The sequence below is a fragment of the Monocercomonoides exilis genome (genome assembly GCF_001643675.1).
Source record: "Monocercomonoides exilis strain PA203 chromosome Unknown scaffold24-1337568, whole genome shotgun sequence".
In the NCBI taxonomy this organism is placed as follows: Eukaryota; Preaxostyla; order Oxymonadida; family Polymastigidae; genus Monocercomonoides; species Monocercomonoides exilis.
Window position 1 is genome coordinate 60,159 of NW_027150569.1, and position 24,354 is coordinate 84,512.

Consider the following 24,354-nt stretch of genomic DNA (forward strand, 5'->3'; position numbering starts at 1 on the left):
GTCACGTGCTCTTTATTCAACTGCACTGAAAGCGAAGACAAAAACAACATCAAATATGATATTGTCAAAATGACTGACTTTTCCAGTGAGTATTCAAGTGAACAGAGGAAATTCACTCAGCCAGAATGAACAAAGTGGAATAAGAAACGAGTGAAAGGAGAGAAAAGGTTCCATTTGAAAGTGAGACGATTCTTCTGAAGGCTTAGCTGAACAGCAGAGATGGAAGTGATCGAAGAGAAATATGAGAGAAAGGAAAAACAGAACAGTTCAGAAGTTAAGACACCTGCCTCAAACACAGCTGACGTCTGACATTTTAACCAATAAACTCAATCAAATTGCAAAGAAAGTGCGATCAGAAGAGCTATCTCAATCGCAATCACACGGTTAGGTCTTAACGAGTATCTCAAACAAATCCCAATTCAAATATTCAACGTCTTTTCATTTGCACACTTTTTCATCCTCTTCTTCTCCCCCTCTTTTTTGTCCAATGAGAACACTTCAGCACTTCATTTCATTATTGCATTAACAATCCTCGGTCGCATTCCCTCACCCACTTTCAACATCTTCTCAAGAAAATGTATTAACTTCATCCACTTTCACTAATGAAGATGAAATTGAATCAGAAACGAATGAAGATTCTGTTTTAGTGATTGGAGGAGAACAAGTTTTTGGTATTCATTTTAAAAGCTAAAGAAAATGAAAGGAGGCGGTTTCTGTGTCTGATGGATGTGTTCTTTTGTCTTTGTGCTTCTTTTGTATCTTCCTGAAGAGCGCATTTAGAAATATGCACATCAACAGTCTCTATTTCCTGCTGTATAACCTGTTGTTTCTCAATGCGCTCAATATGAATAACATGTTCATTGTACTCAATCTGGACAATCAAATCAACTGTCTTATTCAACTAACCCACATCAGCAGTCAAGTCTGTTGTTTATTGAGTGTGCGCTGAATGACTTCAGCTGTGATGCAGATGAGAATGAGGATGTCCTGTCAGAGGAGTGGAATGTGGATCAACAGAGGAAAATAAAAAAGCTGAGTGAAGATTGAGAGATGAAAGAAAAAAAGAAATGTCTTGTGGAAAAAATTGGTGTTTGGTTTGGGAAATGGAGTGAGCAGAGGGGAAAGCAAAGGAGGAATGTTGAAATGGGCAGTTGTTGAAAAAGAAAGAACGAAAAAAGAGAAAGAGCTTGAAGGAAGGAATAGAGTGTGTTTGAGAATGTTCAATCACGTTTGAATTAGAATGAATTTTCATCGGGCATGAAGAAAAAGAGTATGATGAAATGTTCCGTGGAAACAAATTGTTTGTTTGCTTCAAAGAAAGAAAAAATGAATTCGAAGTTGTGTTCGAACAAGATTGAATGAAATTCTTGAACAGTTTTGGGGACTTTCTTTTTGAGATTGCATTGAAAATGGAGAGTGAATGAAAATGTTTGCTTTTGGAAAAGAGAATGTCCTCGTACATTCACGTGTTTGCGGCAATGTGTTCTGAGAGATGTGCATGTAATGATGTGTTTTTGGAGATTTTCGTAAAGATTTTAAATTTATATTTATTGTTTTTATTTATTTATTTATTTATTTTTATTTACCGTATAATTTCATCTTGATCTTTTTTCTTTATCCAGACCTTTTTCTTTTTTTCCCTGAGCTCAGCTTTATGTTTCACTGTGATAAATTAAAAATAACCTGAAATGTTTGAAATGTTCAAATTTGCTTTTTCAGAATAATTTTTCTATATTTCAAGTTTTATATAAAGATCAAAATGAATTTTTATTTTTGTTTTGATCATTGACTTACTTCTTTTCCAGTAAATATTTTTTATCGGAAGTTATGAGTCTCAAAAGCTTTTATCAATATAATTTTAATATGCTTTAGTTGTTCTAAACTTTCCCAACTTGTTTTTTAAACATTTTTTCTCATTTCACACATTTTTTCAAAAAACGCGATTTCTGGGATATGTATTCATTTGTTTAAAAATTAACTGAAATGAATTAAAAAGAAATTTGAAATGAAATGATATCTCAAAAAAAAAACAACAAAATATTTGTATATGACGAACAATTTTCAGATCAAAATTTTTATATGTTCTGCCATTTCGCTTCAAATTCTTGTTCAATTCTTTTTCATTTCAAAATTAAACAAAAGTTTACAATAAATAACACCTTGTTTTTATTTTTTATGTGCTAAAAATTTGCACTAATTCATATTTGTTCCGAAAATCGTGTTTTTAGCAAAAACAATGATATGAGAAAAAAGGTCGAGAATTTAATTGAAAAAGTTAAAAACAAGAAAAAATAATAATATAGGAATGTGGAATGATGATGCTGTGGCTTAAAACGATCGGTATAAAATATTCGCATCATGGCCAGCAAGTCTTTGATCTGAGTACTAAAATAACAAAAAAGATGATTGATTTTTTGAACACGAAAACATCGTAAATTCTCAAATCAGAATGCTGAGAAAAATGTCAATAAAACAGTTCATATATTAATTTATTTGAATAAGAGGGAAAGAAAAAGCAATCATCATCTTTTAAGTGCTAAATTTATCATGCAATATTTCATTCTTTTCTCGAAAATTTTAAAAGTGTCGTTGTTTGCAAAACATTAATTATCAGAACAGTCATTTTTAACGAATGAAATTCATTGAATTAGGGTGGTTTTTTTATCCGGACATTTTTTTTATCCGGACAAAAATTAAAAATTTAAATATCTCAACAAATATTCAATATTAATTTCCAGCAATTTGCACAGTTGTATGTTAGCATATATGACATCGATTCATATACAAAATTTTCATAGCAGTGTTGCATTTTTTTTGAAATAAATAATTTTTATTTTTGAAAATCCGACTTTTGATGAATTTTTCTATTGAAACAAAATGTTTCAATTTATCCCATATGTATAAAACTTATTTTTTCCATGATATTAACAATTCTGGTTATTTTTTATTTTCCACAATTTGCTCTTTCTAACGGAATGAAAATCTATCATTTTTGAAAAATCATTGTCAATGGGACAACTTAAAAATATTTTTTCTTAAATGAAGGAGCATCTAACTGAAACCAACACTTGCATTAATTAATATAATAGTTATATAAAATTACCACAAAGTAATAATTAAAAATGATTCAGAAGGTATTTTATAAGCATCATTTGTTTTCATAATTGATGATTTTTAATATGCAATTTCATTGAAATTAGAATAAAATTTATTTTTTGGAATCTTCACTGAATCATTTTTAATTATTACTTTGTGGTAATTTTATATAACTATTATATTAATTAATGCAAGTGTTGGTTTCAGTTAGATGCTCCTTCATTTAAGAAAAAATATTTTTAAGTTGTCCCATTGACAATGATTTTTCAAAAATGATAGATTTTCATTCCGTTAGAAAGAGCAAATTGTGGAAAATAAAAAATAACCAGAATTGTTAATATCATGGAAAAAATAAGTTTTATACATATGGGATAAATTGAAACATTTTGTTTCAATAGAAAAATTCATCAAAAGTCGGATTTTCAAAAATAAAAATTATTTATTTCAAAAAAAATGCAACACTGCTATGAAAATTTTGTATATGAATCGATGTCATATATGCTAACATACAACTGTGCAAATTGCTGGAAATTAATATTGAATATTTGTTGAGATATTTAAATTTTTAATTTTTGTCCGGATAAAAAAACCACCCTACATAATTTCTAATGTCGATTTATTTATTATCCATCTTATGCATTTCAAAAAAAACTTAGGAATTAAACAACTTATATATTCGTTGTTCTTTTTCGTAAGTTACAAGTGTTTGATACTTGGGTTTTGCCTAATGGGTGATTATTTTTGATGTCTCATTTTTCCTTTCAAAATATTCATAAGAAGTGTTTATCAGAAAAACGTGGAAAATAATTTAATTTAAAAAAATAATTATCAAGAAACACTTCACTTCATTGATTTTGATTTTGATGATTGTTGGATCAACAATTTCATAGAAAAAAACTCATTTATGAAAATACTCTTTTAAGAAACTCAAATGATAAAAATATTTCCAATAAATAATTTTTGTGACCTTAAAAATATTTCGATGACAATGAATATCACGAAGAACAAAAATAAAAAAGTCTTTCTGTTGGCTGTAATTGAACAAGATCCTTCAAAAGATGAGATCATGATTTATTAAGCAATTGACAAAGAGAATGAGAAAGATGATGAAATTGATGATGGTTGTTGAGCAAACTGCTAATCAGATTCTGAAATTTCAAAAAATAAAATGAAATTTCCTAAATAAATACATACATTTTTATTTCTTTTATAATAAAAATTTCTTGATTGTTTTTAAAACTTTAATATGGCTGATCCTTTTTGAAATCATTCTTTCGTTCGAGTTTTGATCAAAAATTTTATCCCAACTGGATTTATGATAAAATTTTGTTTCTGCAATAACATCATCATAAACAATAAGTGTTCCCTATTTCAACGCATTTTCTTCAAAATCCCATTGATAACAAAATTTTGATCAAAACTTAAATGAAAGTTTGATTTCAAAAAGGATCAGCCATATTGACTGTTTTAAATCAGTTTTTATAAAAAAATCGCTGATGTGTAACTTTTTTTCATGATGCCTTAAAAGGTTTAACATTTTTACAAAATATCAAACACAATAATGATTGAATAACGAAAAGATTCAAATTTGTTGAAGGAACAAAAAAAAAAAAAAAAAAAAAAAAAAAAAAAAAAATAAATAAATAAATGAAGATTACTTATTAATTTACATATTAAATTCTTCTCTTTTTTTTCGAGAGAAACATTTTAGACACTTTTGCAAACAGCTATAAAAGTTAAATTCGTTTGTGATAAGAATTTGAACTTGAAGAAATTCATTTAGTCAAAAAGACTATCATTTATGTTCTTATTTCATCAATAAAAAAACATAATCAAAAAACGAAGTGTCAACTTTATTTATATAAACTTGAATTGCAAAAACAAAAACAAAAAATAATACAATTCTTAAAAACTATCAAACTTTTCCATTATATTTTGAAAATATTGCTTATAAAATATAAATTAGTTTCTTTCAGTTTGAAAAATTTTTCTTTTGTACGCAATAAATACCATTCCAGTTCATTTTTTAACAGTTTTTGTGCCAAATGCATTTTTCGTTGATGGTTGAACAGCTGGAATAGGGTCAAGAGCTCCTCTATAATTTGCAGAATAAATTTGACGAGATTGAATAAATTCTGATGCTTTTAATGTCGCATGTTCGTTTAATCTCATTGGATTACCAGCAGAATCGAAAAGATCTAATATTTTTATTTCTTCACACTCGCTTTCATTTTTATTTTGAATTTGTAGTTGTGAAGTCGTTATGGAATTCTGATTTGAAGCCTTCACAGATTTTTCTGTTGTTCCTGACTTTGAAACAGGAAGAAGCTTTCTTGTTGATTGCTCTAATTTTTTTTGTCTAGCCTTTTTTGAAGTATTTGCAATCCACGATTCTATTTCCTCCAAAAGGATTGAAACCTGAAAAAAGCATTATTAAAAATAAATAAGCATTTAGAATTACTTTACCAGAAAAACAAAAATAAACTGTACAATCAGAGTTAAACATTTCCTTTATCTCATCTTCTGTTGTGGAATTAGGAGACAAAACATAAAAAAAACTCATCAGTGATAAAAATAATTATGTAAAGTTTTATATTCGTTTTTTTTTTAACTTTTCTCAATACCAAACACACAAAATAATGAAAAATTTTCTGGGAAGGAAATAAATAATTTAATTAACCCATTTATTGTCTCATAAAAGAATAAAACATTATTTGTTTGGATATGGCCCAAATACCAGTTCTAAAATATAGTGTGCACACATTCCATAAGAAATATATAAATTAAACGATATAAATTGATGTTTATAAATTTTTATTTTAAATTCAACAAAATGAAAATGAAGTTGTTGTGGGTGATATGTCTGTTGGAAAGTCATGTCTCCTTTTGCAATTCCTTGAAAATAGATTTAACCCAGCACATGATATGACAATTGGAGTTGAATTTGGAACAAGAACAGTGGAAGTGAATGGTGATGTTGTAAAAGTGCATATATGGGATACAGCCGGACAAGAATCGTTTCGTTCTATAACTAAATCTTATTATCGCGGAGCCATTGGAGCTTTACTTGTTTATGATATTTCGAGGTGTGCTTAATTTTTTTTTGTAATTCATGTTTTCAATTGAAATAAAAACCACAAAAAATTAATTCAGGAGAGTAACATTTGATCATTTAATCAGATGGATGGACGATTTGCAGAAATATTGCACCAATGACCTTGTAATTGCACTAGTTGGAAATAAGTCTGATCTTGAAATACGCGAAGTTCCTCGTGAGGAAGGCGAGCATTTTGCCCAAGGCTTGAAAGTTATCTTTTTCCGGACAATATTTAATTGCTTCTTAAACGGTTATGATATTTTTAAAATTGTCTTTCTTTTTCTTTTTGTTTTGTTTACCTATTTATTCAGATCATGACATGCTTTTTTATGAAACTTCAGCCAAAACTGCGGAAGGTGTGGAAGAGGCATTTCTCGGCTTGGCGCATCATATCATGGAAAGCGTTCTCGGAAGAAAAGTGTGAAATTTTGCATCAACGTCCTTTATTTATTTATTTTTAAATTTCATTCATTTATTTATTTATTCATGCGTTTTTATTTTTATTTTTATTTTATTTTAATTTTGATTTTAATTTTTATTTTTTGTCTTTTTTCGATTTTTTCTTTTTTCTAATTAATAAATATTTATTTCATTTCCTTACAATTTTTTCTTTTTCTTTTTTCTTTTTTCTATATTTTTCACAACAAAACATCTCATTGACATTTTCCTGTTGAATCATCATTTCATTTTCCAATTTTCATTTTCCGATTTTTCTTCAGGCAATTCCAAAAAAGGAAACAGAAATAATAGAAATCGCAGAAGAGCGCACTCCTCCGCGTAAATGCTGCTAGTTCTCTCTCTCTTTCTCTCTCTTTCTCTTTCTCTCTCTTTCTCTCTTTCTCTCTTTCTCTCTTTCTCTCTTTCTCTCTTTCTCTCTTTCTCTCTTTCTCTCTTTCTCTCTTTCTCTCTTTCTCTCTTTCTCTCTTTCTCTCTTTTGCTTTCTCTCTCTCTCAATCAATCTCTATTTCATTCTTTCTCTCCATCTCCTATTTATTTTCTCTCATTCTTCTTTTCTTCCACTTTCATCTGCTTTTTTTTTCTTTTTTGCGCATTTTTCATAGTTTCTATGAAGCCATTCACTTCGCCCTGAAAACAGGAAAAAAGAATTCTCTCTCTCTCTCTCTCTCTCTCTCTCTCTCTCTTTCTTTCTTTCTTTCTTTCTTTCTTTCTTTCTTTCTTTCTTTCTTTCTTTCTTTATTTCTCTCTCTCTCTCTCTCTCTTTCTCTCTTTCTCTCTCTCTCTCTCTTTCTTTTTCTCTATCTCTCTGCCAATTCAAATCAACCATTTCACATTTATTGCCTTGTAAAGTGCTTAATTTATCAATTGTTTTATTTTATTTAAATATTTATCAATTTATATATTATTTCTTTGCTGTAAATTTTCATTCCATTTTTGCGTATTGTTTTAAACTTCTAATACTTTTTTCTATTCTTTCTTTTTCTTTTTCTTTTCTTTATTTTCTCTTTCTTTTATAAATAGAGTTTTTCTATATTATTTCTGTTTTAATAATTATTCACTTTTTTAAAAGAAAGTGTTAAAAATAGCAAACTTTGGAATTTTTTTAAAATGGAACATTCAAAATTTTTAGCTTCTTCTTCTTCTTCTTTTTGAAACTGTAATGTCATTTCACCTGTAATTCTTATTTTCAAAGAGAGTTTTGAATTAGCTCGATGCTTAACTTTTTTGTTCTTGTAAACACAATGACAGGCATTGAATTAATTAGTATATTTCTTTTTAATTTCAATTATTCTCATGTTTTTTTTCTTGATTTGAAGATTAATCATAAATTAAACTCTTTATGAAAAAGCCTGATGAATAAGGTTTCGAGAAAATTGTTTTAATGAAAAATGAATTTTTATGATATTTAAACAATTTTTATTTATTCATATCATTAAATAAGTGTTATATGAAACATATTTGATAATCTTCTGCCTTAATTTATATTACATAAATTGACTCATTTATAATTTTTATTTATGGATTTTCTGGACAATCAGGATTTATCACACGCAAGAAGAGGGGTTTCAATATTTTTGTTTTCATTCATATTTAGGATTATTTTAACAAACTTACTATTTTTGTTTTTGTATTTTGAAAAATAAATATAACATCTTTTTATGAATTGCACATGATTAATATTTTACATTTCAGCGTTCAACATCATTAGATTTATCAGGGAAATATGGAAAAATGTCTGAGATGGGAGGAATTGTCCAACCTCAAGAGATAATGAAGTATAAATGACATTTGACACCTTATTATTACCGATGCAAAAAATTCCAAAATATTTTGATTTTTATCTTATAGATTTCTTCATAAATTAGTGCAAGATCTTATAAAGCACAAGCACGGATGGCCATTTGCTGCTCCAGTTGATGTTGAAGGGTTGAATATACCTCAGTATAGAGTTATTATCGAACGTCCAATGGACCTTGGAACTATAAAGTCAAATCTCGAATCTGGATACTATGGAGATGAATACCAAGAATGTCTTTCTGATATCAATCTTGTTTGGAATAACTGCTATCAATTTAACCCTCCAGAGACCGATGTTTCGCTGATGGGCAAAGCCCTTCAAACGGTTTACATAAAGCGTCTCGAAAACAGCGGGTATTTCTCCGATGAGATTCTCGCGCAGGCGCGAAATCCGCACCCGTACAAGTACTTCAAGCCAGCCAACCCACAACCAAAAGTGCTTCCACAGAAAAAGGCCAACCGAAGTGGTCTGGCGACAACAGAGCAGAAGAAGAAAGCAGCCGCTCTCCAAAAGAGAGCACAGGAGATCCAACGGCAGAAAGCCGGGGCAGAGAACAAAGCGGGGCTGGCTGGTTTTTCTGAGCAGAAAAGGCGGCAGGCGAAGACGACCGCACAATTAGACGAGCTGCTCATCCCGTTTGAAGGGGATCGAAAGCCTATGGACAGCACAGAGATGGAAGAGCTCTTTGAGAACATTCAGGCGCTGCCGGAGGCCTTTTTGGAGAAAGTGGCGCAGTTCATCCAGCAGGTGACGCCGATGAGCGGGGTGGAGGCGGTGGGGGACGATGTGATTGAGTTCAACCTGGACAGTCTGGATGTGCGTGTGCAGAGGCATCTGCAGAGGTATGTGAACAGCTGCATCCAGGTGATTAAGGAGGCACTGGCGAGTCCTGCAGGGATGATGATGATGGGAACGGCAAATTCAACAACAAATACGACAACAAATACGACAATGATGAAGATGGGCGTGGTGAAGGAGGAGGAGGAGGGGGAGAAGGAGAAGGAGAGGGAAAGGGAGGGAGGAGAGAAGGAGAAGGAGGAAAAGAAAGGGGAAATGAATGAGAAGAATGAAGGAGGGAATGGAGAAGGAGAGAAGAAGGAAGAGAAAGGGGTGATGGCAAACGATGAATTGAAAGGTGAACAAAAAATAATCGAAAATAGAAACGAAAAGAAAGAAAATGAAGGATTATCTGCTGTTTTTTCATCTTTGTCTTCATCATCATCATCATCTTCTTCTTCTGAACCATCTGAACAAATTGCTTCATCTCCCTCATCTTCACTCCATTCTCAATCAACCTCTGTCACATCTCAGATATCTTCAACAGAAGAATTAACTGCTCAACCCACTTCTGAACAGTTCAGCTCACAAAACGGAATTTCTTCTTCGCCTTGAAAGCCAATTGGGTTTAAATGATAATTTATTTTATTTAATTTTGTTTTATTTTTTTGAAAAAAGAAATAGCTAGAATTTTGAAGATGTTAGCATATCGTAATATTTTTTGTGAAATTTGGAATTTTTTTTATATTCAAATTGCAATTTTGTAGAAATTCACTTCATATCTACTTTCAATTTCCTCTTCTTTCAAATACAATTTGTGTTTTGACTATTTTGAATCAAAAAATGAAATTACAAACATGAACAATTCTATGAAAATGAAAATTTGAATAAAAAAATTTGCATTATATGCTCTTCTGTTTTGTTTGACTCTTGGAAAAAAAATTTGAATATTTGGAATAATACCCTTAATACAACAAAGGATAAAAAAATGGATTCTTCCCAACAAGATGTGACACCGTTAGAAAGCATGTCAGCAGAAGTTGAAGATCGCAGTACTGCTGGAACTATTCCGCAAACCGGACAGTCAACAGTAGAAGTACATTTGCGCCCTCCTCCAGATGTTCCTGTTCAAAGTTCTCCAGCAAATCCTTCTCAGCCTCCTCCAATTCCAGTTACTCAACCCCCTGCAAATTTATATACACAACAGCAAGTTCAACAAAATCAAATGCAAGTTTCACAGCGACCGCAGCAACAGCAGAAACAAAACAGCAAAGGATGCTATGATAATTGTAAAAGTTGTTGGACTTCCAAAGCCATGAAAATATTGTCGAAAATTGCTTCTTTCTTTATCGGAATTGTTCTTATTGTTGTGTCTGGACTTTTAAGTTTTATTTTAATGATTGTTACAAAAGCGTACATGTTTCCATATGTAATATTTTCTGTTTATTGCATGTATGAATATTTCGAATTTATTAATTTCCATAACCAAATTTGCTCACAATTTTGCGATATCATGCAATTTTAGTGTCTTCGGAGCTGTCTTGATTTTAGTGGAAACAAGAATCAATATATTTGTTAAGACTTTTCTGTTCATATATTCATACTATCACAGAGCATTCTTTATCATTTTGTATGTTTTATTTGTACTTCATGTTTGTAATGATGATTCATTTCTTTTATTATTTATTTGAAAATTTTTAAAATTTTTAATTCCAATTAACCAACTAATTTGATTTTACTTTAAAATTTGAATGTGCAATTTATTATTTCAAATAGCACTGGCACTTTATCAATGATCTGTTTTCGTTCAATGCAGAAGTACCATTGGTGCGGCTATCTTTCAGGAGCTGTAATTATTGTCCTTGGAGTTGTATATCTTGTGGTCGGATGCTGCGATGATGGGTACAGACTCGAACAACAACGATTATACATGGAAAATGTTGGGATTAAAGCAAATAGTTTGAAATTGCGTTTATTTTTAAGTATTATTTATTGCCTAATTTCAATGCAAAAATCTTTTATTTTCTTTTTCTCAAAAAACAGTTCAAAGCAGCACCTCACAGAACAACGCTGTTCCTATGAGTAATGCCCCTCTTGAAAGTCAATCATCAATGTAAGGATGGTTACAATTAATTAGTTATTTATTTTTAGAAGTTCTGATTCGTGATGATAATATTTTTGTTAATATTTTCAGTTGTTTTGTATTTATGTTTCAAAAGTTAAATATGTATTAATAATTGTTTTTTTGCGAATTTTTGTTGTTTAAGCAATTATGTCAAACATTTTTTATAATATCATATCAATGTTTATAATTTTTTTAAATTTGATTTGAGTTTTCTGATCTTTTATCCATTTCAAATTTCTTGGGAATAAATCTCTTGTGTAAATCTTGAGATTTATCGCCAACTTACAGTAAGCTGGGCATTCTTACCAGCTTTTCAAATTAATTAACTTATTTTTCTGTTGTAAAAGTTGCATAAATGGGGGGAGACAGTTCAAAAGCCCTTCAACAGATGATTGTGAATAGTGGATTTCATTTACCGGCACAACCAGTTCAAGGCATCGAAATTTCTCTTCCCCCGCAATTCTTTTGCAAGAAATATTTTCGACGCTTATTTTGCTTATGGAGTGTGGAAGAATCGCCAGAAAAATGGAAACCTGTTTCTCAAGGATGGTATTTCTTTTTTTTATTTGTAAAGAAAGATAATAATTTTATATCTACTTGGACAGCTGCTATATTCCAACTCTTGCTGATCTAGGGAAGAGAATTCGTGTTGAAATTTCACCACAAAAGTATTTTACCAAAGAAAAAGTTTATCCAAAAGATGCCTCTCAATCGAACAAATCTTACCTTTCAGATTTTTCAATGTCCAAGGCATCATTGCGTTCCATCATTCATGGTGAAGATCGAGACTTTATGGATCGCTTGTTGCTTAATAGTCAGGTTTGCATTAGTTTTTGTGTTCAAATAGTTTGCATTATTTCTTCAAAACAGTCAAGGGCCCCTCAAAACCAGTTCACAAATTTGCGATGCGTGCGCAGCAGGTCTCGTGGAATTATGCTTTTTACTTTTACGACCGAATCCGACATCAAAAAGCGCTGGATGAGTGCGATGCTGAAGGAGAAAGAAAGGATGCTTGAGCACACGAACACGATGATGGGGGGCAAGCTGAGACTGAGAGACGATGTGGATGTTCTGCCTGTGACAGACAAAGTGCTCTATGCGGTGCACGGAAAGCCAGTCTTTGTTGAGGAGAGTGTGGGGGGTGTGATATCAAAGGAGGAAGGGATAAAGCTGATGATCAGAGAATGGGTGATGAAGGGAATTTATAACGAAGCAAGGATTTCTTCAAGGAAAACTAGGAATCTTTCAAACAACCCTCAAGTCATATCAAAATCCAGTGTCCCACAATCTTCGTCTTTGCCGGCAATTCAATCGCTTCCATTATTCGACGTGTTTTTCAAATCGACGCTTTTTGCGCTCGATTCGCTTTTTTCCTTTTCGGCAAGCGACCATCTTTCTGTTCTGTCGTTCAATTTCAATCCAAATCAGATCCCGCCCATTTTTCCTTTTCTTCAAAAAAGTTTGTCCGGAAACGCAGGAAAAGTGAATGATGGATGTTTTAAAGGGTCTTATTTTAGAAGCGAAAAATCAAAGGAAAAAGAAAGAGAAAAGAAAGAAAAGAAAGGAGAAAATGCAGAAAACAGAACTGATGAAGAGAATATTCCATCATATTTGTATTCCCCACAAAATTCTCTTCTTTCTTCTTCTCCATTAACCCTATCAAAACCTTCATCATCATCAATACCATCAACATTATCTTCATCTTCCAATTCTTCTTCTTCTCCTTTTTCTTCCACTTCGCCGCATGTCATTCATCCAAACGATCATTTCACTCGAACTCCTCTTTCATCTCACAAAACACTTCAAAATTCTTCTTCTTCCTCCTCTCTCTTTTCTCAAGCTTCTATCAGAATTCATTCACCTTCTTCCTCTTCTTCTTCTATTTCTCCGACATCTTCTATTTCTCCGATTTCTTCTTCTTCTTCTCGTTCCAATTCTCCTCCTTCTGTTCTGTCAATTTCTTCTTCCTATTCAAATTCTAATTATTCAAACAAAAATAACAATATTAACATTTCATCATCTTTTTCTCCTTTATCTTCTTCTTCTCTCTCTTCTTCCTCTTCCTCTTCTTCTTCTTCATTTATTTCTTCTTCTTCTTCTCCTTCTTCTCTTCCCTTCCCTCTCCCTCTCTCCTGTCTCCCTCTCCCTCTCTTCTCCTCTCTTCTTTCTTCCTTCATCCACTCCCTTTCTCCTTCTCTTGTCTCTCTCCAGAATATTCCGGCAGTCGACGCTTATTCCCTCGCCCGCCTCCTTTTTGAGGAATACGAAGGAGTTTTCTTGCTGGACGGAGGGGTTGATAGAGAAGAGATAAGAAATAATTTTAATAATATTAATGTTTATAACAAATATATAGAAAATATTGAAGAAGATAGAGAAAATATTGAAATGGGGAATTTTCAAAGAAAGAGGAAAAGAATTGATAATGAAATGGGGAATATGAAAGGTGCTTATTTAGGAAGTTCGAAACAAGAAAAGCAACAAAAAAATATAAAAAATGACACAACATTTTCATTTTTAAGCAGAAATGTTAGGAAGAAAGCGAAAGATGGCAAAGAAGCAGGAAGAATTAACCAGAAAGAATATAACAACAGTACTTTCATTGAAGAATCAGAATCAGAAGAAGATTCTTATGATGATTATTTTGGAGAACAAGACAAATTTCTTAAAGAAGAAACAGAAGATGATTTAAGTGAAGATGAAGAAGAAGACATCGACCAAATGGAAAGCCTGCCAAGCGAAGAATCTTCTTCTTCTGACTCATTTTACTCTGAAAATTCATTTGCAGGAAAAAATGGTCTTTCACGCCCATACTCCGCATTTCAGTCGCCAGCAATGCGAATGTCCCAAATTAGGAACACTCAAGCACAGAACATCCGCAGGCAAAAAAGAGACATTACCAGCGACCCATTTTATTTTTCTGCAAAGAAAAGACAATACAAATCCTCCTCCTCCTCTTCATCTTCTTCATCTTCTTCATCTTCTTCTATTTCTTCTCCCTCTTCTTCTTCTCCTTCTATTTCTTCTTCTTTTGGCGTCTCACGTGCTCAGAAAGGCCATCTTATTTTCTTCAAGCGCGAGGCATTCCGCCTTGTGGATGAGCCAATTGCACTCGATTTGTCTGAAATGTGGGTGCCGGAAAACAAAACAGCAGAAAAAGAGAGAGAGAAAGGAGAGAAAGGAGAAAAGGAGAAAGAAAAAGAAAAAGAAAAAGAGAAGGAATCAATTGAAGGAGGAATAAATAACAGCAATGTTTCTGATTCACAGACTTCAAATGTCACATCATCTTCTTCCTCTTCAACTTCTGTTAGATTATTTTCTGGACTTCCAAAAATAAAAGCATTGGGATTGTTTTTACAGCCTTTAATTCCAATTTGCAATTCTTCCTCAAATTCTTCATCTTCTTCATCATCTTCTTCTTCCTCCTCCTCCTCTTCATCTTCCAATCAAGATATCCTTCCATTCATTTCTTCTTCTCCACGTCATCCAAACATCTCCTGCTTTCCTTCTTCTTCCAATTCAAATTCAAATTCTTCTTCTTCTTTCTTCCTTCCTCGCAAATCCCCCTCCTTCGACCCTTCCTCTCTCACCCTCCCATTCATTTTTCCGGCAGATTCTTTATCTGCAATGTTTCTTTTGGGTGTGCTCTATGCGAATGACTTATTAACCCCGCCAATTATGATGAGCCTTTTATTCGGAATGAACGCGCAGGAAAAGAAAGAAGAGCAGAAAAGAACAAGAAGATGGCGAAAACGCTATAAAAGAATGATTCAGAGCGAAAAAAGAAAAATTATTCCGAAAGTCGACTTGCGGAATTATGGGCTTGCCGGCAAAAAAGATGTGCCCATATTTGCAAAGAAGGTTAGAAGAAAAGGAATAAACTATGTGAATCCAACCTTCTTGAAGAGTTATAACTCAAATTTGAGTTCTTTTAATTCTCCTGTTTCTTCTTCTTCTTCTTCTTCTGTTTCTTCCTCTTCCTTCTCCTCTTCTTCTTTAAATGCAACAACTTCTTCTTCCATTTTTAATTCTCAATCAAAACAAAATGAACAACAGCAACAACCAATGGACATCAAGTTGTTTTATAGAAATCTCGAAGAAGACACAAATTTCTGGCAAAAAGACGATTCTGAAATATCTTCATCATCATCTTCTTCTTCTTCCTCTTCTTCTTCTTCTTTATCTACCTCTTCAATTTCATCAAAATCATCATCATCTTCTTCTTCTCCTTCTCGTTCTTCATCCTTTTCACGTTCTTTCGCTTCATTTCATTCACTTTCCTCTTCTCCTTCTTCTCATTCTTCATCAGAAGAAGAAGAGAAAGAAGAGGAAGAAAAATTAACAACATCAAAAATTGATAACAATTTCAATGAAATTTCTTCTTCTTCAACTTTTTCTTCTTCCAAACACGAAATTCATAATAACCCCAATAATAATAATATGATTCTACACAAACATCGTCATCACCATCATAAATATAATAATAAAAATACTTCCTTTTCTTCTTCTCTTTCTTCTTCTTCTCTCTCTCCCTCTTTCCTTCTCTATTCTTCTCTCTCTTCTCTTCGCTTCTTCTCTCCCAAACGCATTCTAACCCTTCTTCCCAACATCATCAACCACATCCCCCTTCTTTCTCCTTCAAAAGAACAAAAAAACAATCAAACAGAAAACATCCTCTCATTCGAATTGAGCGAACGAAAAAAGTTTTTCGAGGCAAAAGAAATGGAATTCATTCAGGAAGAGCGCAAAACACACCAAGTCTTACTCGCCGTCTTCTTCACTGCCCACGAACTTCCTTTGGATGCTGATCCGACCCTTTTATTGGACACAAACCAGGAAATTGTCCGGAAACGCCATCTGCCCATAATTCCCCCGCTCGTCGCTGCCGGTAGCAGTTTTTCCGGCGCCGGCAAAAATTCCGGAAAAATTGCCGGTAAAAGTGCAGGAAACAAGCGCCGGAAAAAAAATTCCGTGTTTCGGGAGGCGGAGGAATATCGGGATGGAGAAGAGGAGAAATACGGGGCGAATTCGAAGGAAGTCAGCAAAAGCAACATTTCGCGGCGTGTTCGGGTGGAATTGACGCCTTCTACTGTTGTTGGGATGATCGACAAGTCGATTATGCCGAAGATGCCGAAGCTGGGGCCTATTTGGGAAGCGCGAAACGCGGAAGCGAGCAGAAATTTGTTTGATGTCCAACAACAAGGATCTAATTCATCATCAACTTCTTCTTCTAATTCAACTCCTCCTCTTTCTCCTTATTCCATTTCTTCTTCCTCTTCTTCTTCTTCTTCTTCTTCCTCTTCTCCCTCTATTTCTCCCCTCTCTTCCTGCTCCACTGCCTCTCAACGTGTCCTCACGCGCTCTCAAAGACATGAGCTAATCATGCAATTCATCATGAATTATGGCCCTTTGAGCAGAAAATTCCGCATCTGCCCGTTTTCCCTCGAAAAGCCCATAAATCCGCTTTCTTTGGGATTTGAGATGGGGAAATTGTGGGAGAAGGAGAAAGGAAAAGTGAATGAGGAGTTTGAGAGATGGAAGATGTTGGATAGAAAGAAAGAGAATGAGAAGAAGAAGAGAAGAGAAAAAAGAAGAGAAGAAAAAGTGAATGAAACATCAAAAGATGTGATTCTTCAAGCAAATTCATCATCATCATCATCATGTTCTTCTCTGTCACCAAAATCCACCCAATTATCACTCAAACAACACTCAATCCATCATCATCATCATCATTCTCATCATCTTCACTCACATAAAACTTCTCCTTCTCCTTCTCATTCTTCTTCTCATTCTTCTTCTATTTCATCATCAAAAACAACAAAATCAACTTTTATTTCTTCTTCTTCTTCTTCTCCATCATCTTCTGCACATTCTTCCTCTTCACATTCCTCATCCTCTTCTTCTTCTTCTTCTTCTTCTTCTTCCTTCTCCTCTCTCCTTTCCTCTCCTTTCCTCTCCTTCTCTTCTCGCCACTCTCTTTTCCTCTCTTCTTTTGCTCTCTCAGAAGCAGTCAAACACCACTTCATCTCTCCCAACAGATACAGAGACAGATTCTCTTCGGTTTTCCCCTTTTATTTTTCTTCTCCTTCTTCTCTTTCTTCTTCTTCTTCTCTTTCTTCTTCTCTTTCTTCTCCTTTTATTTATCCTTCTCCTTCCTTTTCTTCCTCTTCTTCTTCCTCTTCTTCTTCTTCTTTTCTCTCTTCTCTTTCTCTCTCTTCCACTCAAAATTCTGCCATTTCCAGTTCTTTCTCTAAACTCCTCATAGGCTCCTCCCTCGCCCATGTATTTGATCCTAAGCCTTCTCATTCATCATCATCTTCTTCCTCTTCTTCTTCTTCTTCTTCCCCTTCTTCTTCTATTTATTCTTCCTCTTATAATTCTTCTTCTCTTTCTTCTTCTTCTTCTTCTTCTTCTCTTCCTCCTCTTCCTCCTCCTCCTCGCCCCATCCCTTCTCTCCTCTCCTTCGCTTACTCCACAAACAATCCTCCTCCTCCTTTCGCTTCTTCTTCTTCTCTCTCTTCTCTCTCTTCTTCTTCTTCTCTCTCTCCTCTCTCTTCTTCTTCTTCTCTCTCTTCATCATCTTCTTCTCCTCTTCTTCTTCCCACTTGCCCATTGTTCCTTGTTTCTGCACTGTTCTGCGGAAATTCCGAAAGCAGCGAAGACTTCCGTGTTTTGCAGGTGCTTAATTTGGCATCACAAATCAAGAAACAAACAGACCGAAGAACAAACACAGAATTTGAGGAATTTGAAGAAGGATTTGGGAGTTCTAATGGATCTATTTCATCATCTTCTTCTTCCTCTTCTTCCTCTTCTTCCTCTTCTCTTTCTTCCTCCTCCTCCTCCTCTTCTTCTTCTGTTTTGTCTGCTCTTCCTCCTTCTTCTTTGACTTTCTCTCAGAAAACGGCCAAACTCATTCAAAATGCTGTTTTGTGCCACGAAAAGCTGAGCCAAAAGGAAGAAACACACAAAACAGATTTTTACTCGCTTTTGTCTCCAAAAAAGAAGAAGGACAATTCTTTGGCTTATTCTCCATTTCGATCATTGACTTCTTCTTCTTCTTCTTCTTCAATTTCTTCTTCCTCTTCTTCCTCTTCTTCTTCTCTTCCTTCTTCTTATGTTCCCTTTTCATCCCAATTGCCCGTCATTATTTGTGGAGACTTAACTTCTCATCGTTTTCCCTCAAAAACATCACAAAAACTGAAAATTTCTCAAAAAATAAGAAAAAACAAAGGAAATCCAAAAAAGCATAATAATAATAATAATAATAATAATAAATTTGCCTTTGAAAAAACCAATTCTCCATCTTCAAATTCTCCTTCTCTTTTCTCTCCTTACAAATTGAATCCTCAACCTTCTCTTCCTTCTCCTTCTCTTTCTCTTTCATCTTCTTCCCTTTCTTCTCCATTCTCTCCTTCTCCTTCTCCTTCTCTTCCTTCTCCTTCAGACACCATCCTCACCCAAACCGGCCTTGTTCTCACAAGCCATCCGTCTCTCTCTCATTCTGCTCTCCTTCATCGCATCCTGTCTTCCTTCTCTTCCACAAAATCCTCCTTTTCAGAAGCTCATATCCCCCTCTTCGCTTTTGCCACTTCTTCTTCTTCCTCTTCCTCTTCCTCCTCTTCTTCATCCTCCTCCTCATCTTCTTCTTCTTTAAATTCTTCCTCCCCATCTTCAATTAGAAATACTTCTGATAACTCATCCTCTTCTTCTTCTCCTTCCTCTCCTTCTCTTAATCCTTCTTCTTCAATCAATTCTTCATTAAATTCCTCCTCTTCCTCCTCCTCCTCTTCTTCTCCATTCACTTCTGCTGGCTTAGATGCCTCTCTCACAATGTCCCCTGAACCTTTCCTCACAGAAACAATTAAACCAGATGAAATATTCAATATAAACACTCAAAATCTTTCTTCTTCTTCTCTTTCTTCTTCTCGCTTTTCTTCATCTTCTTCTCTTCTCTCCAATGAAATGTCTTTTGATCCGTCCAACTTTGGCTCGCCTTCTTCGCTCATTCCGTGGCTGCGCAGTTGGAACACCCCGCCACTCGAAATGAGAGACATGACAAGAAGAATAAGTGCAAGAAGAAGAAGAAGTAGAAGAAGAAGAATAGATGGTGGAAATGGAATAAAGAAGGTGAATGTAACGAAAAAGAAGGAGACACAGGATGAGGAAAAGAAGGAAAAGAAGGAAAAGAAAGAAGGAAAAGAAGAAGATGATGTTGGAATTGCATTTTCTTCGTTTGCTGAATTGGACAAAAACGGATTTTGGCGAAGAAGATGGTATGACGATTGGATGGAAGTTGATGACATGAGAGAAAGAGAAAAGGAAAGAGAAAAAGAGAGAGAAATGTTATTACAGAATTTGAATGAAAACTCTGTTAATTCTGATGTCTCACACACAAAAGAACAGCAAATAGGACTGAAAAGTTGGAGTTCGCTTGATTCATTCAGAGAATCCGAGCAGAAAAACGGGAAAGAGCACATTTTGCGTGTTGTGGAAGAGAAGCTGAAGGAGAAGAGGAAGAAAGAGAGGGAAAACCAGAACGAGTGGGAGATCGTGGAAAATCGGGTGAAAAACAGAGAGATGAGGATCAAACGGAAGCAGAAGGAGCTGAAAAGGCTGGAGAGGTGTTTGGAGAGGGAGATGAGGCGGAAAGAGAAGGAGGAATTTATGCGGATGCTGAGAGACAAAGAGCCAGTGACGGAAGAGATGAAGGAGCAGATGGAGATCAAGAAGAAGCGGAGGAAGGAGAGAAAGAGGAGAAGGAGGAAGGCAAGGAAGGAGGAAGAAAGGAGAAGAAAAGAGGAGGAAGAAAAGAGGAGGAAGGAGGAGGAAGAAAGAAAGAAATGGAAGAGCTTACAAGGGAATACCCTGCAGCCAGTGAGAAATGGAGAGAAGTTGGAACAGAATGAATATGATTCAGATACATATGCAAAGAACACATCGTTTCCGCTTTCGATGGAATCATTGAGGCATTCGAATGAAGCAAATTTGAATACAAGTATTTTGGATGGAGATGTGAGTTTAATAGGAATATGTGATAAGAAATATAATGAGGGATCAGACAATTATTCAGAAAGTGTAGATAATAACAATATTTTGAGAGAAGACGAAAATGAAGATGAAGAGAGAAGAGAAATGAAAAGGAAGAAAAATTATTTCAAAAAATTGAAAAAGAAAGAGATGAAAGAGAAAGATACAGAAAAAAGTGAGATTGACATTGAACTTATTGAAGAAGAAGACGAAGACGAATTAGATCTGGAAATGGAATTAGAGTTGGAAAGAGAGTTGGAATTAGAAGATGAAGAAGAGGAAGAGGAAGAAGAAGAAGAGGAGGAGGAAGAGGAAGAACAATTCAATATGGAAGGAGAGATTGAAGACTCACTCAAAAGAAGAAGAAACAGTGATAGATGCGAAGAGAAAGAGGAAGTGAGCGATTATTCAAAGCAACATTTGTTGAATTGCAGCAAAAGCGACGAGAAAGAATATGGCTACGATGAAGAAGTTGGAAAAGAAGAAATAGATGAAGAAGAGGAAAAGAAAACCGCAAATTCTAAAATGGAAGAGAATGCTGATCAGAGAGATGAAGAGGATAAAATGGGAAAAATGAAATTCAACGAAGATTGCAGGAATGGAGAGGAAGGAATTAAAGCAATGCATCAATTGAAAGAAGAAGATGATGATGAAGGAATAAAAAGAGAATGCAATGAAGAAAACAGTTCAACAATTTCCACATTCCCAATATCACCTTCTCCTTTAAATGAAGCTTTATCACCATCCACATCGTCTCCCCTGGATTCCGGTTTGCCAAGCGAAGTGAAAGTGAACACAGGCACAAAAAGCAAAGAAACAATGGAAAATGAAATTGCAGAGGATGATTCCACATTTACAAAAGTGCAATCACAGGCACAACCGGTTGGAGCAATATTAACTCAGTCCTCTCCCCACACCCCGCTTTCTGTACGCTCTTCTATTTCCTTTTCTTTGAGGCATTCACCTGCTGCTGTTTCTATGCATTCCTTTGGCTCTCAGCCAGAATCAGCTTTTGCCTCTCCCTTGTCATCGCTTTCTTCCTCCTCTGCTTCCCCATTGACTCAGTCGGATACAAATGTACCGTCATCATCATCGAACTCTTCTGCTTTTTCTTCTGATTCCTCTTCCAGTTCTTCTTCACAGCTTACTCCGCCTTCTCGTTCACCTTTATCACTTTTTTCGGCTTCATCATCCTCAATGTCTTCCTCTTCCAGTTCCTCCCGCAAATTATCCTCGTTTTTCTTCCTTTCTCCATATTCTTCTTCTTCATCACCGCATTCAGAGCTTCGCCCTTTGTATTTCCAACCGTCGTTGCGTGAAAGACGGTCCCGCATTCACAACGAATTTGACAGGTTCAATTTTTGCAGACTGCTTTCTAAATTCAACATGCACCAGATTTGCTGTATATCACACCCGAAATACTTCTGTTTTCCAAATGTGGGAGTCAGTGGAACATGGTTTGGGATTGATGACGAAGTGTTTGTGGGGATTGACTCTGCCTTGAAGAAAGAGGAGCTAACAAAGAAATGCCAAATGGACGAGACAAATAATAGATTCAACAAAGGGATGTGCATTGAAAGCGATAATAATAATGATGAAAATAGCATATGTAACATCAAATGTGTCGAATCAGTTGAAGAAACATCAGAAGTACAAAGTGAGGATAAAGACAAAAAACAACAAATAAATTCTGAAAAAACACAAACAAATGAGTCAGATCATCCCATTTTGCCCTCAATTTCTTCCGCTTTATCTCTTTCTTCAAGCGCATCAAAAGATTGTGATTCAAAATCACCAAGCATTCATCCAATATCTCAGTCAAGGCAACACAAATCTCATTCTTCCAATGAATCGCCTTGCCCAGCAGCTATTTCTTTGCCTCTCAATGTATCCCATGACAAGCTGATTTCTTTTTCACCGTTTTATACCTCTCTCTCGTCTTTCAGGATGCTCTTTTGCTTGCACCAGAATAATGAATTACCAGAACCAACATTTTTCGCTGTTGACAAAAAGAACTCCACTTCTCGCTTTTGCAGTCCATTCACAATTATTCCGCACAAGTTGTTTCGATTATATTTCAGTCATTTTCTTCATCCACCATTTACTCAGTCTATTTTTGCAGTGTTTATTCCACTTCTCTTTCCGCCTCCTCTTTCAAATCTTAATATGAAATGTTCCTCTTTTGGTGCACACAAGCCATTCTCAAGCTCACGCAAAAGCAAATCATCAACTCTTGCTCTTTCTCATTCTCCCTCTCTTTTGTCTTCGTCAAACACGCACCCATTCACGTCTGCCACCTCTGGAATTATTTATTCTCCAACTGGTAGTGCACCATTGAATGCATCACAAATGAAACAATCCTCCGCTTTCACTCATTCTCACTCTTTTTCTAATTCCCTTCCTCCAATTTCTTTTTCCTCATTTGTTAAGCCTTTGACCATGAAAAACAGCACAAAACAGCTTTCACCAACTTCATTTTCATTTTCTCCCTTGTCTTCAATTGAAATGTCATCTCCACATTCTTCTCTTAAAACTAATTCGTCCATCTCATCCAAGCAGTTTGATGAATCTCCCCAAATATTGAATGCCTTTTCTCTTTCACCCTCTCTTTCTGGCTTGCTTTCATCAACTGTTTCTGCTTTGGCATCTTCTTCCTCCTCCTCCTCAAAAGCTACAAAGAGAAACAAATCATCCTCAATCCGTGATTCTCGATTTCCGAATAGAAAGAGAGCAAAATTGTTTTTTTATTCGTCGCAGTTGTTCTCATCATCATCTTCTATTTCAGACTCATTTTTGTGTCAGTCTTCTTCAAGGATCTATTTCCCATCCAGCCCATCTATAATCATCCAATCTCCGATGCAGTTTTGGGATGTTTGGGACTATGTGGGTTCTTCAGCTGCATTAACATCTTGCGCAATGCCATCCAATCTGAGAAGCTCTCAATACCCAGAGAAGAAGCATTCATCAGATGATTGTGCGAAATTGCCAACATTCACAACTTATCCCTCTGCCTTGGATGCATCACTTCTCAAAGCACCAACAAGCAACCAGATATTATGCTCCCATCTTCTACATCCAGTTGCTTATATCCATTCTGAACTTAGTTTACTGCCTGCTTCAAGTGCATGTAAACAGATGAAAGCTGATCCATCAAATGAGTTAAGCTTTATCATTCCTCAATCTGATGCTCAGTTGGACTTTCACAATGAAGGTTCAAATTCGTCAATTCAGAATTTTTCTCATTCGTTCAGCAATTTGCAATCACGCTTGCACTTCAACAGCAATTCTTCTAATTTAAAGGAAGTAATGGTTGAAAATGATAATGAATGTGATTCTGAAACATTATTTAATCCTTTAAAGCTTCTCCAACTGGTACTTCCTTCCTCGATGTATGTATCTTCAAGAACAAACAGCTACGTTTCAACCTGTTCTTCAGAAAAACGAACAAACGATAATATTCATTTACTAAGCTTGTCTTCTCCAGCGATTGCTGTCTTCCATCGCTATTGGGACCAACCATCTCATGCAACATCTCTTCTTTGCGAAGCAGCTGCAGCGAAAGTCGGCTCGATTGAAGAGTCTCAAGCAAAGTTAGCAGAGGAATCTAATGGGTGCATTGTCAAAGAATGCTAAAGGAAGATATCTCCTGCTTTGAGAAAAAAAATAAAGATTGAAAAAATAATATGTTTTATTCTTTCATGTTTGTAAATAATCCAAAATAATGGAGATAAAGTCGAACGAAGTGAAAGTGAGTGAGCGCGTGAAGGAGAAAAAGAGTTGAAATTTATAATAATTTTCAATTGTTAAATGATTGTTTGAAATTTAATTTCTTTCTTTTTTTTTTTAATTTTGGACAAATAGAATAATAACAGATAAAAACATGAAACATTGAATCCCGTTATTGTTTTTATCATATTCTAGGGATGAAAGGGCAAGATTAGATGGAATTGGAATAAGAATATTTTATTGAAATAAAAA

The 24,354-nt window shown here is 34.6% G+C and overlaps 5 protein-coding genes across 5 annotated transcripts; 4 read left to right on the forward strand and 1 right to left on the reverse strand.

Annotated features, from left to right (window-relative positions):
• Window positions 1-4,882: 4,882 nt before the first annotated feature.
• On the reverse strand, window positions 4,883-5,678 carry MONOS_14144 (uncharacterized protein). Its single transcript, XM_067866923.1, has 2 exons — window positions 5,582-5,678; window positions 4,883-5,514 (listed from the first exon to the last, which is right to left on the reverse strand). Exons 1-2 carry the CDS (start codon window positions 5,657-5,659, stop codon window positions 5,116-5,118), a joined length of 477 nt encoding a protein of 158 aa, XP_067726762.1. The 5' UTR covers window positions 5,660-5,678; the 3' UTR covers window positions 4,883-5,115.
• A 142-nt stretch (window positions 5,679-5,820) lies between these two features.
• MONOS_14145 (Rab2d) lies at window positions 5,821-7,908 on the forward strand (the record flags this gene model as incomplete). Its single annotated transcript, XM_067866924.1, has 5 exons — window positions 5,821-5,848; window positions 5,942-6,182; window positions 6,250-6,395; window positions 6,505-6,611; window positions 6,913-7,908. 5 exons carry the CDS (start codon window positions 5,821-5,823, stop codon window positions 6,982-6,984), a joined length of 594 nt encoding a protein of 197 aa, XP_067726763.1. The 3' UTR covers window positions 6,985-7,908.
• A 475-nt stretch (window positions 7,909-8,383) lies between these two features.
• MONOS_14146 (putative Bromodomain containing protein) lies at window positions 8,384-10,103 on the forward strand (the record flags this gene model as incomplete). Its single annotated transcript, XM_067866925.1, has 2 exons — window positions 8,384-8,427; window positions 8,501-10,103. The coding sequence occupies 2 exons, from the start codon at window positions 8,384-8,386 to the stop codon at window positions 9,840-9,842; spliced, it is 1,386 nt and encodes a 461-aa protein (XP_067726764.1). The 3' UTR covers window positions 9,843-10,103.
• Window positions 10,104-10,194: 91 nt separating this feature from the next.
• MONOS_14147 (putative COPI associated protein) lies at window positions 10,195-11,670 on the forward strand. Its single transcript, XM_067866926.1, has 4 exons — window positions 10,195-10,679; window positions 10,753-10,857; window positions 11,004-11,185; window positions 11,271-11,670. The coding sequence occupies exons 1-4, from the start codon at window positions 10,216-10,218 to the stop codon at window positions 11,342-11,344; spliced, it is 825 nt and encodes a 274-aa protein (XP_067726765.1). The 5' UTR covers window positions 10,195-10,215; the 3' UTR covers window positions 11,345-11,670.
• A 423-nt stretch (window positions 11,671-12,093) lies between these two features.
• Window positions 12,094-24,262, forward strand: MONOS_14148 (uncharacterized protein; the record flags this gene model as incomplete). The annotated part of the gene is made up of 4 exons (XM_067866927.1): window positions 12,094-12,171; window positions 12,223-13,299; window positions 13,564-17,631; window positions 18,028-24,262. The coding sequence occupies 4 exons, from the start codon at window positions 12,094-12,096 to the stop codon at window positions 24,007-24,009; spliced, it is 11,205 nt and encodes a 3,734-aa protein (XP_067726766.1). The 3' UTR covers window positions 24,010-24,262.
• Window positions 24,263-24,354: the final 92 nt, after the last annotated feature.